Source organism: Nomascus leucogenys, chromosome 16, assembly GCF_006542625.1.
Source record: "Nomascus leucogenys isolate Asia chromosome 16, Asia_NLE_v1, whole genome shotgun sequence".
Lineage (NCBI taxonomy): Eukaryota > Metazoa > Chordata > Mammalia > Primates > Hylobatidae > Nomascus > Nomascus leucogenys.
This window is the reverse complement of record NC_044396.1, coordinates 43,480,277-43,493,475: the sequence shown is the minus strand read 5'-3', so window position 1 is coordinate 43,493,475 and position 13,199 is coordinate 43,480,277. Positions and strand designations below refer to the sequence as shown.

Below are 13,199 nucleotides of genomic sequence, written 5' to 3'. Positions count from 1 at the left end.
GGCAACACTGTGGGACATGCCACCACAAACAGATGATGGACTGGCAGGATGGCTGCACTGCACTGTTCAAGTGCCCATGCACAGAGACAAGCGACTGGAGCTGAGACCTGCATAACATTCATCTTCCTGGGTCTTGATTTTCTCATTCATAGAAAAAGGTAGTTGCCGGAAAGATATCTAAGGGCAATTTCAGTTCAGAGCATCAAATCATAAGTCTTCTCTTTTTATATTTGGTTTGAATGTGTTTAAATGCACTGTTTCCAAACTTAAAATTATGCAGAAGTAATGTATATTCTCACTTAAATAATTTTTAAAATATGGAATTTCTGAAGTATTTATGAATAATATGGTGTCTTAGATTTGCTTTAAAATAATTAAATGAGGACATTGTAGGGCATAGCAGGAAGGACCATAACTAAAACAGGACTATGTCTATGTTGATCATTGTTGAAGCTGAGTGATGGGTACCTGGGGGTTCATTTGTCCATTCTCTCTACCCTTGTATGTGTTTAAAATTTTCCATAATAAAAAGATTATTCTAAAAAAAAAGATTCCTTCCTCAACCCCCCCACCCTAACAAAATTAATACCATAATGCAGTTTAGACCTAAACAAAAGCCTTGCAAATTTAATGACACTATATCTCTACTTAACTACTACAAAATAACTATTTATCATATATGTGCTATTTTAAGTTCTAAATCCTCTTGCCCCTTTGATGTAGATGAGAAAAGTTCCGTCTTTCTTCTTAATAAATAAGCATTTTGAATGAAGACAGAACAGTGTTATTTTGTCTATAATTTCTCATTCACAAAACTATACATCTTGCCCTATCCCAAAAGTGGATGGACAAACATAGTCTCATTCTTAAGGAACTGATATTTGGTTTTAGATATCTTTAAAAGTAGAAAATAAGTTTTCTAAAGTGTTTTTCAACTAACATATTTTAATATGAATGGCTAATGTAACCCAAATCTATCTTGACAGCTAAGCTGCAAAACCAAGAGGAAGGTATTTCTTGCAAGAAGCAACTTTTAACTATTGCAGTCCTTTGATAGAGGTAGAAAAAAGACAACTAAAGGGAATCATGATCTAATTACTCAGTAACAGGTGAGAGACAGCCTTCTAGGGAAACATTCATACATGAAGACATTTTTTCCTCACTTAAAATCATGGGTTTATAAAACCACTCCCACTGCAATCAGAGAAGCCAAAATTTAACCATATCATGGGCATTTTATAGGTGGCATTTGCCTTAGAGGAGCTTCATCATCTGGACTTCCCAGATTTCATATCCAAGGCCAAAATCTGTGACAGGTCAATGTTTTAAAAAGTTCATGAAGAAACTGAGCTCAGTCTCCATTTTCTCAGTCTTTGGCCCACTCTACATTTCTGCTGTATTGCCATTAACCACCATGAAGAACTTATATGTCTTTTTACAATTAATCAATGACTTAAATTTTATTTTGTGTCTCGTGTGACCTGGATATTTCCTTCATCTCAATTATCAGATTTTAGCCTTCCATTTTTGTGTGATTGTTTAATGTTTATCTGAGCAGCTCACCTATCAAATTCAAGAGGGTAGAGACCAAGTCTGTTTTACCTATAACATCTGACATTTAATGGGCACACAATTCATATTTAATGTTGAAATAAATGAAATAATTATTTGAAGAGGTCTATGTTTACCATGAAGCCTAATTTCGTCATTTTTACAAATTACTTGGCCTGCCTCAATAAAAAAAAAAATCCTTAAAAATTTCACAGTGGTAACATTTAAAAAATATTTTTGCCAGAACAAATTTTCGTAAGACATATAGAAGGTTTTCTCACAAGCATTTTGCCACTCATTAAAAAAGTATCTATCCCCCAGGGATTTCGGCTAGCATGCTATTTTCAACCAATTCAAATTTTACTTGAGGTGGCCATCCCTGATTTAGATACCATTACTTCCTGACACAAGACTGAATTCTGCTGTGAGAAATTTTAACTAAGCACATATTTCTCATTCAGTGTGATTCTTCACACTGCTCCATGGATTCAAGACATGACATGGAAATAAAAAACTGAGACTAGTCCTTTGCAACAAAAATCAAAAGGCTAATTTCTCTTCCCTATGTTCATGTGCTAATAGCTTAGGATGGTCAATAAGAGACATCTATTATATTACTATCTAAAAGAAAAGCTAGCATACCCAATAACTAATTTTTTAAAATCACTTTTTTAAAGGTAATGTTATAATTTATCTGTCTCCCAAGATGGGTTTTTAAAAAATGGTCCCCCAGAGATGGTCCCCTATTTCATTTTGCCCAAAGATGACTAGATTCTGATACACAGAATTTGTCAGATATCATATATTATACTTTCCCGTCAGATAAAAGTTAATAAATTTAAGAGCAACAAAAATTATCAAATGGACTAATATAGAAACTAGGAATTTATGCCTCTGGGACCGAGAGCACTTTTTTTCAAGCTTCAGTTTCTATACCAGAGAAATAGAGATTTTTTTTTCATTACTTAGACTTTGGTGAGAATTTACTGTTTTTCATAAAATATATTCATAAAATATTTTGTAGGTGATAGTCCAATTGATGTTATAATTTAATACTATCTTCAACTCATTGTTCTGGGTGAACATTAAATTTAAGACAAAGAAATACATTTAAAAATATACGTATTCTTTATAATATAAAACTTAAGGCATAAAAAAGCAAGATAACAGCTTACAAGCAGTCCATGTGGTATAACATAATATATGCTATAAAAATAATTTAATAGTCTTCCTGCGATGGCCACAGGAAGAAATAATACAGGCAAACAAACCAAAAGTATGAAAGCAAAAGCTGTGGCTTACTTGCAGTTGAAGAAGGTAAGGGACTCCTAGCCTCAGATTCTGGGGGTATTTTTTCCTGTTTTTTTGATTCATGGATCTTTTCTTCTTCTTGGCTGGGTGTTGCAGACATTCCCATTGGGTTTTCTCTGCCAACTGAAATTCAGATTTTAAAAGATGCCATCCTTTCAAAATCACTTGTTTCTTCTCAGAATACTCACCATATGTTCAGCTATGCAAGTTTAAGTTTTGCTATTGTTTCCATTTCAATGCCTAGTCAAATCTCTTTACTCAGAATTACGTAGTTAACAGAAAATGACTTCTTATTCTTACCAGCAGGCTGTGCATGGATGGCATCCCTATAAAACCTACCCATTGCTTTGCAAATCCGAACGATAGTTAACATCACAATATGAATCAAACAACTTATTCAAAATGTTTTTCTTACAGATTCTAAATGGGAACTTCTTTAACAATCTTGTTCTTTGCCTTCCTCAAAAGCGGAAACTAAAACGTCATTCAAACAGGATTTCATGTGACCTTACTGAAATACGTGAATCAACAAAATACACACATATCTATAAGTAATGGAAAACATTAGCTACTTTTCTACCTTTTACTTAGAAGCAAGTTGTTTTGGAGTCTTGTTTAGAAATAGGTATCTCTAAGTTAAATAATGACTTCGACTTTATAGTATATGCTCCTAAGTGCTATTTATATTTAGGATTTCAAATTCAAGTTGTTTGTGTTCATTTTCTAGGATCAGGCATAAGCATATTCAGTTTTTAAACGGTGGTAATCCACATTATGAATGGCTTTAGAGTTCTCATCAGCAACAAAAAATTATGTGAATTTCTGATTCTATAAGATAAAGAGTAATAACAACTACTTCTTAATATCACAATTGCAGTCAACGATGTAAGATGACTCATACAGTAAGAAAGCATAACAACCTCAAAGGTATGCTTAGTACAAATTAGCCAAATTAGCAACACTTATCACACAGAGTGATGGTGCAGACTATACAATACTGGTGGCTGAAGAACTGCCCATGATTACATTGCTATTTATATCCTTCAGGTGTTACAAGATATCATCTCAGACAATAATAAGCTTTTAAATACTAATCCTCTTAAAACATAGTTTTTCCATATGGTTTATACACAATGCAATGCTGAGACACTAAAAATCGATAATAAAGGAATTTTAAAACATTAGAAAGAAGACAGAAATAACTAGAAATATGTTCATGGAGAATAAATAAATAACTGTAGAGGAAAAAAATTTCAGATTCTTATATATAACTAAGAGTTCATTTACCAATGTAATGTAGAAATCCAGGATCTACAAAAAGATAAACTATCTTCCAGTCATTGTATAGCACGAGGAACAAATCAATGTATAAGAAATGGCTTCTGACATTGATAGGGTTACAGCCCAGAGAGATAACACATAAACACGACCTCTGATAGATACTGATGAGTGCTTTAACTGACACAAGCACAACGTGCACAGGGAGCACAGAAGAGAAAACAATTAATGTGCCAGTCCGTTAGAAACAAGCCCAAAAAGGGTTGCACAACAGGGCCAGTCTATGTAGAACTGTGAAACGAGAATGAGCATTTTACCTCTCTATCCTCCCCACACTGGCTTCTCACTAATTCTACCTCCGCTTCTCAAAAAGTACACCAATATCTCTTTATACAACACAGTAGTATGGAATTCAGAAAGTGGAAGACATTTTCTGGAAATGTCATCCAGCAAGTTTCTATCCCTCTGTAGAGAAGGCTTCCCATTTTGTCTTTAGGCCAGGTGGGTTACAGAAAGATGTTCAAAAGCCAAGTACCAAAGTGACCCTCCAATAATACAATACTCTGAATTGTAACAACCCTTAGTAGCCCTTTGTCTGACTTTTACAATTTAAAAAAAAATAGTGAAAACTGTATCACTGGCAATGTAAAACAAAACCTGTGGTGAAGGTGAAAGAATCAGAGCTGTCTAGGTAGAGATGTTATCAAAAGGTATATGTTACATATATAGCTGGATTTGGATGATTAATGACTCACTTCAGGTAGTACCTCATTATATCCAAAATTTAAGCTATATCAAGATCTACCAGACTATAAAGGCAGTAAATCTACAAAATCAACTAGGAAAAGTCTTTTGTTTTATTGAATACCTTCTATTTTAAAAGTAAAGCAAGTGAAAACTTACATAATAGCAATTATTATAGTGTCACATTAGTGGATATATATTTTAAACACATATAGTCTATTTTATCATCTGAAACATATTTTGTCATATTTTTCTAAGACTGTAATATACATAGTCAGAATTTTATGAATTGGATATATGACAGTATTTCATTTAGATTTTTATGCTTGAATGATCTTAGCAGACTAGAATGAAGCAAAAATAAAATTTCCAAACATATTTTAATGCAAACTTCCATAAAACTTGAACCTGAAAGAAATTCTTATTGTAATAAAAATGTAACATCTGAACCATATCTTCAGTCCTGCACTTTTGAGGGGTTACTAATAGCCAGAGTCTCATGATCTATATACAGAGGATGGCTCATACCATAAAACTGGGCTGGAATTAGAGCAAGAGGAGGCAAATTTCTATGCAAAAGTCAAGTCTCTGTTAAAATACTTCTAAAAACCTAGATAGGTTCACTCTTTCCTAAGTATGCTATAAAAGTAATAGTACACTGAAGTTAGCAAAAAGTTGCATGTTATATTGATCTACAGTTTTTTAAAACAATACCTAGCAGTGTGGTCTTACTGTATGGAATTATAATGCAGGCTTATTATCTGGAGGAATAGAATGAAGAAAACTTTCAAATCATCCACACATCCGGATAGTCAATGGAGAATCTTCTCCATGGGCTCAGTATAATAACTAATCACATAAGCCCAAGGGGTCAGATCTTTTCACACTTTCTCCTGTATACACTGCGAATATAAATTCATGAAAATAGAGAATGAAGAGGTTTTACTGCACAGCAAGAACAGCTAAATGGTAGTGGGATAAATGACTTGTATTATAAATTCCCAATATACGGTAAATTAAACCAAATCCTTGCCAAACTGTAGATGAAAAAAATCAATCACAGAGAAATGAAATATGCAAAGTGATTAAAAGAGGTGATGAGACGGAATCTCTTGTCTTTCAGGAATCTATCAACTCCATTTAAGTGATAAAAAAATATGCCATGAAGTGCTCTTCCTCTCTTTAATAATCATAACAGCAAATACTTGCACAGCACTTGCTGAGTACCAGACACTATTCTAAGCATCTTACATATGTTAATTCACGTAATTCTCACACCACAACTGACTGAAGGCACTCTTGGTCCTCATTTGACAGAACAGAGGCAGGTGGTCCAAGAGCTGTGAGAGCATACCACTGGCAAGAGCTCCCGCCACCCAGGACCTGAACACTGGCAGTCTGGCTCTCAGAGCCTGTGTGCTGAAATCCCACCCTTGTCCCTCTACCCTGCTATACTTCTGAGCCTCTTGCTGTTTGGTAGGTGGAAACTGTCAATCAGACTGCCCTCGTTGTAGGCTGAGCAGAGCTGTGCCCTCCACGTGATGGTGTGCCATGTCAGACCAGGCAGCGTGTAGACATTTACTTCAGGTGCAGCGGCTTCCAAGGAAGCCAGGGCCACTCATTCAGGTTACATGCCTGGGGGCAACAGGTGGAGTCTCTTGAGACGTAACTGTACGATTATCTTCCTACCACAATCTCTTACTCTATCCAAGTCCCCTTATCACTCAGGGTGCCTCACAACTTTAACTCTGCTTTCTAGACAACTATGAGGAAAAGTTTCAGCTGAAAAAAAAAGTTTCAGCTTAACTTTTTGGGGGGCTGCTTTATCTCTGTATTAGAATATAAACAATTCAAAACTCCCAAATGTTTTGGGGAGTGAACTTTTTTGGCATAGTGTAGGTTCAATCTGTCATATGTAGATAGTCTAGTTAGAAAACATTCTATTGGGAGGCCGAGGCGGATGGATCACGAGGTCAGGAGATCGAGACCATCCTGGCTAACACGGTGAAACCCCGTCTCTACGAAAAATACAAAAAATTAGCTGGGCGCGGTGGCGGGCGCCTATAATCCCAGCTACTCCGGAGGCTGAGGCAGGAGAATGGCGTGAACCCGGGAGGTGGAGCTTGCAGTGAGCCGAGATAGCGCCACTGCACTCCAGCCTGGGCGACAGAGTGAGACTCCGTCACAAAAAAAAAAAAGAAAAAAAATTCTAAAATAATAAAATGACTTGGAGAATTACTATTTTTTTTTTTTTTTTTTTTTTTTTTTTTTTTTTTTTGCAGCTAGAGTGCAGTGGAGCGTTCTCAGCTCACTGCACCCTCTGCCTCCCAGGTTCAAGTGATTCTCCTCTCAGTAGCTGGGATTACAGGCGTGCATCACCACGACCAGCTAATTTTTGTATTTTTAGTAGAGACAGGGTTTCACCATGTTGGCCAGGCTGGTCTCAAACTCCTGGCCTCAAGTGATCCACCCATCTTGGCCTCCCAAAGTGATGGGATTATAAGCGTGAGCCACCGTGCCCGGCCCTACAAACGTTTACATAAACATTCTGTCACTCTTCACAAAATCCCCTACGATAGAGTTTTTAACACTCAGAAATCCCAGTGGAATGCCCTTCTTGTGAAATTGGAAAGTATTATTTTGTATTTTGAAGAAATGTTGATGCTTTCAAACCCTTCCTCAGAATTCCTAGGATTCATGAATCTTCAATAAAATTTCTAAAGCAATGTCTCCTGCATTCTTGCCCTTGTTAAAGCAGGAGGCTGCCTCTAGTAAATACAGAAGGAAACATAAACCACCCATGCTATAGTAACAGAACTAAATTGTAGGGGCTGTAAAGAAGAATGGCTTTGTTTCTATTGGTTCTTTTAGTACTAATACCCTAAGGTTGACAAATGTGGCCTTTTATTATTTCTCTCTTATGTCTTGCCACAAATTACTTTTCTTCTTCTCATTTCTTTTTCTATTATTTCAATCTCTTCTTTTTCATCTTTTCGTCTCTACCTGCTTCCTGGTCATTTCTGTTTTCTCCCTGTGCTCTTCCAGCATGGCAGCTGACCTCTGCTAGCTATTTCCCACTGCTCTTTTTCTACTCCTGTATTCTTCTGCTGGCTTTGAAGTCACCTGTTTCCCTTCAGAGCTCCAGAGGCAGATGGCACACTCATTGTGTCAAGGCGGAATGCCACTCTGTGACAGCCTGTAGGAAAATGAAGGGTGGAGGGAGTGGTGGTATGGATGGCAGTAAACTCAGGTATACTAGCCCAACAGTTTACAAAATTTTTTAAAAAGCAAATAAAGGCTGAAAAGAAGTTGATGCAGACAGAGTGAAGAACAGGGCCAAATATACCATCATGTTACATCAGGCTCATTTTATTCCTATTCTAAGCTATCTTCTGTGGGATATTATATGTACACATACAGTAAACATGGACTCTCATAAGCCAACGGAAGCTAAACAAAAGTCAGACCAAGAAAATGGCACAGATATTGCGTAAGCAAAAATTCAGGGAACCACATCAAGTAAAAATTAGATAGCAAACTAAACTTCAAGTAATTGAAAAATACAATAGAGTTACTTTATTAGCCTTTATGTTCAAACACATTTTAAGGTTTGAACACAAATACATGTTTAAATAATGTCCTCATATCTTCATTTCAATTTGCTAGAGAACATGAACTTAGATATGAGAGAAACCAGTTTCAAAATATTCACATTTCTGTCCTATCTTGAAATTTTTTCCAAATCCTATTTTTAATCCAAATCCCAATTGTGTTAATGTTTATTCCATCTCTTTTTATACTGCAACCATCAAAAATTAATAGCAATGAATCTGAGAATATTTCTAACAGCCTCATCCCTCTCAGGGTATATGAAGCTATCCTTAAAAAACAAAGATTCAAACATGCATATGTACACAGACACACAAATGCACACACACAACTTTCAAAATTACAAAGAAGTTCAATGTAGCAAAAACTCTATACCTAATATTAATTATCTGAAAACTTGAGGCAACTGATCTTCATTATGTTTTCCTTCCATTGCTTCTGGAATGACAACAAACAAAGAAGCCTAACAGCAGAGATTTGCTTAGTAAAAATGTGATGAAATTTTCAGACACTGTACACAAACCATCATAAAGCAAACCAAAAATCAAAGTATTTCAGAGTAAACATACATTGGATGACTTGTGGATAGAAGCAAACATTCTCATCCTTGGTATAAATCATTGGTTTTGCCTGCCCATCTGACTGAAGTCCAACAAACAATCCTGGGCTCTTCATAGATTCCAGGTTTATGGATGCATTCTTCAAGTTCTTCTTAATTTTAAAATGACAGTCAACATCTCCTGTACCCTACAATCAATACAAAATGATTCAATAAATGTGAGCAAGTCCTAAGAGACAGAATGTAAAACCAGTCATTTCACAAGAACATAATTTTGTCTCGTTTCAAATCACTATGATAAATCTAGAGCCTTTTTACATAAATTGCCCTGTGTGCTTCATCCTATTTCACAAGATCCAGAAACAGAGACCACATGATGGGTTGAGGCAAGGACACATGCCTTTGGACAAAAAGCTCTGAATAGCATAAGAGCTTCAACTAAGGAGAGTGTTGTATATGCTGTATTTCATTTTAGAGTTGCTCACCTCTATGGGTGAACGTAGAACATTAAAATGTGGAACTTTTCTTTTAGAAAATACTCTAAAATGGTGGGAAAAGTGCTATTCTTACCATAAGTCAATTTACATTTAAATGTAAACCAATTTTCTGTGCTATTCTGCATTTTCCAGATTGAATTTTCATAAACAGCATGCACACAAATGATGCAAAGACTGTAGAGGAAAATATTCAAGAATCGAATGCCTAGCAGTAATCTACACACCCTCAGATTATTATAACACTTCTCCATTCTTTAAGCCATTTATAATCTAATATTAGAAAATATTTTGCCTTTCACGGTTTTAAAAGTTTCCTTATAGTATTTCAGTCCTAACTAATGACTTTTGTAAGGATGGATTAAAATTTCCAATAGCAACTAGCATTTTATTTGTGATGCAAATTATATTCTGGTCTCCCCTCAAATGTGAGCTTCTTGTCAGTAAGAACCAAGGCAGTCTCTCTCTCTTTCTTTCTCGCTTTTTATAAATATAAAGTAAGCAATTTCTATCTTCTGTTCTTGTTCTAAATTCAATAAGATTCTGGCCTTGCATTGTTCATGGCTGAGTAGAGAAGACAACCACATATACAGATGATAAGTAGGGGAAGGTGAGCTGGGGGTAGGGATAGGAAATTTCAGGTAGAGGGGCACCATAAACTAAGGCAGAGGGGCCATAGGCAGCATGGTGTATGGATGAACAAGCACCTTAATGATGCTGAACAATATAGAAGGTAAGTACAGAAAAGCAGCTTCAGTTTGTTGCAGCATAGGAAGTTTGGGCCTTACCACAGACCATCTGTGTTCTTTCCTGAGATTCCCAAACCTCCTAAATGATGTATTTGCATACATTAAGGTTTACTCTTTGTGCTATACAATTCTGTGGGTTTTAACAAATCTATACTGTCTTGTATCTGTTATTACAATAGCATACAGAATAACTGTACTGCCCTAAAGATCCCCTATGCTTCATCTATTTATCCTTTCCATACTTCCCTCAAACCCCTAGCAACCACTGATCATTTTACTATGTCTATAGCTTTGTGTTTTCCAGAATGTCCTATAATTGGAATGGTATAATATGTAACCTTATCATACTGGCTTCTTACACTTAGCAATATGCATTTAAGTTTCCTCAATGTCTTTTCATAGCTCATTTCTTTTTACTGATGAATAATATTCCATTGTACCAATGTATCAAAATTTATACATTCACCTACTGAAGGACATCTTGGTTGTTTCCAGTTTGGGGTGATTATGAAAAAAGCTGCTATAAACATTCATGGACATGTTTAAGCTCTGGATCTAGATTCATTTGTAGGCATATGGAGGTCCAATTGTTCCGGCACTATTTGTTGAAAAGTCTACCCTTTCTCCATTGAGTTCCCTTTGTTCCTTTGTCAAAGATCACTTCACTGTATTTGTGTGGGTCTACTTCTAGGCCCTCTATTCTGCTCCATTGATCTCTGTGCCTTTTCTTTCATCAATAACACACTGTCTTGATTTATGTAGCTTTATAGTAAATCTTAAATGTAGGTAGTTTCAGTATTCTAACTTTGTTCTTCTTCAATATTATGTTGGCTATTCTGGGTCTGTTGCCTTTTCATATAAACTCAGGACCAGCTTATAGATAGCCACCAAATAGCTTGCTGGAATTTTGACTGTAATTGTATTGAATCTATGGTAAAATTGGTAAGAACTGAAAAAAACCTTGAATCTTCCAATATATAAACAAGGAATATCTGTCCATTTATTTAAATTTTCTTTGATTTTTTTCATCAGCATTTTCTAGTTTTCCACATAGATATCCAAAATATATTTTGTTAGATTTATACATTTTTGTACTAATATAACTGGAATTATGTTTTTAATTTTAAATTCCAATTGTTCATTGCTAGTATATAGGAATGCAATTAAAATTTGTATATTAGCCTCGTACATTGCAACCTCACTATAAACACTTACTGATTCTGAAATTTTTTTGTTGATTCTTTGGGATTACCTACATAAAGACTAATATCATCTGTGAGCCAAGAGAGTTTTATTTCTTCCTTCCCAATCTGTATACATTTTGTTTCCTTTTTCTGTCTTATTGATGAGCTAAGACTTCCTATATAATATTGGAGTGGTGAGAGATGTCCTTGCTTTGTTCTTGATCTTAAAGAAAAAGCATACAGTTTCTCACTATTAAGTATAATATTAGCTGCAAGTTTTTTTGTAGGTATTCTTAATCAAGTTGAGAAAGTTCCCATCTATTCATAGTTTACTGAGAGTTAGTCTTTTTATTTCACCACCAATATTCAATCAGCCATTAATATTCAGTAATCCACATGATCTATCAAATTTGACTCAAACTCTCCAGTTTTGTCATTACTTCCCAGATTTTAGGCCCCATCACCTCATTCCTAGATCTAACTCAAGTAAGGATAATATTTGTGAATTCTTTAACTAATATGTTCTCATTGCTAATTCTTCCAAGGCTCTCTTACCTACTAAATCAACAATACTCATTGTGTTGGCGTAAGTAGAATCCAGCCTAAGGCAAAAAAATCTTTGCTCAGCTTTGAGCTTCCAAATGGAAAGGTTTTAACAAATCTGTAGTAAATTAAGATTTTAAAAGGTGCTTTTTATTTGTAAAAGCAAGCTTTATTGAGAGAGAAAATGGTTGACAAAAGAAATTCCAAAATTGAACTTAATATTCCTAGAACCTGGAGGATGGGACACCTGAGAGTTTAAATGATGAAGCCACTGAAAAGGTAGATACCATATATTACATAGAGAAAACTGCCACCCCACAAGAAGAGAAGTGCATCTGGTTCTGAGAGGAGGGGCCTGGGACAAATGGCTAGAAGAGAGACAATGCCACTTGGAGTTGATTCTTGGTGTAGCAAAGAAATAAGGGGCATTAGAATCATCCATATATTTTGGGAGAGAATCTCAACAGCTGAGGGTCTATCCCAGGAAACTTACACACTCCCCTTAGAGTATCCCGGTGTTTAGCATAGTACTAGAGCAACATGGGGACATCCAGAAGATGGATTAGAAATGTTCAAGGAAGGAGTCTGAGAAAGTAACACCGATATAGCTTCCTAGCTTCTCCACAGCTCACATGGAGACATCAGGGGATCTAGAAGTTATCCCATGCCTTAATGGCAGACTCAATTATTGAGAGGACTGGCGATCTGGGAGAGGGCTGGATTTGCTACAAGCTGCCCATTGAGTTAGGACCGTTAAGACCAGAGGTTATGCAAGACTCTCAAGCCCTATGTTGCCCAAAATGCTCTGATTATAATATCAGTCATATTTGAAATTAAACACAATTGGTATATCCACATTCAGGGACAAACCAAATCAGCCACACTTCAGTAAAGACCAGTGTGGACCTGAAGAACGGTCTGTGTCCCATGACCTTTTTCCATGATTTTTTTTAAGTCTTTGTGCCAAGATATCAAACAAGGATGAAGGAAAGGAGAAAAAAAGAATAAATAATTTTAAAAAAACATTATTATTGACCTGTAAAGGACTAATCTTTCAACTAAATAGAAACCAAGATATACAAGCATATTCTGACAGAAAAAAAAAATCCATCAGTTGAACTAAGCACACTGGAACATACTAGAATTACTAGTGCACTTTAGATAAATTATGGGATTT

General features: G+C 35.7%; 1 protein-coding gene across 1 annotated transcript in view; it reads right to left on the bottom strand.

Annotated features, from left to right (window-relative positions):
* Positions 1–13,199, bottom strand: part of LOC101179227 (lipoxygenase homology domain-containing protein 1) — a 158,904-nt gene that overhangs the window by 66,310 nt on the left and 79,395 nt on the right. The window contains 2 exon segments of the mRNA XM_030795086.1: positions 2,854–2,985; positions 9,063–9,240. Of these exon segments, the coding sequence (XP_030650946.1) occupies positions 2,854–2,985; positions 9,063–9,240 (310 nt within the window).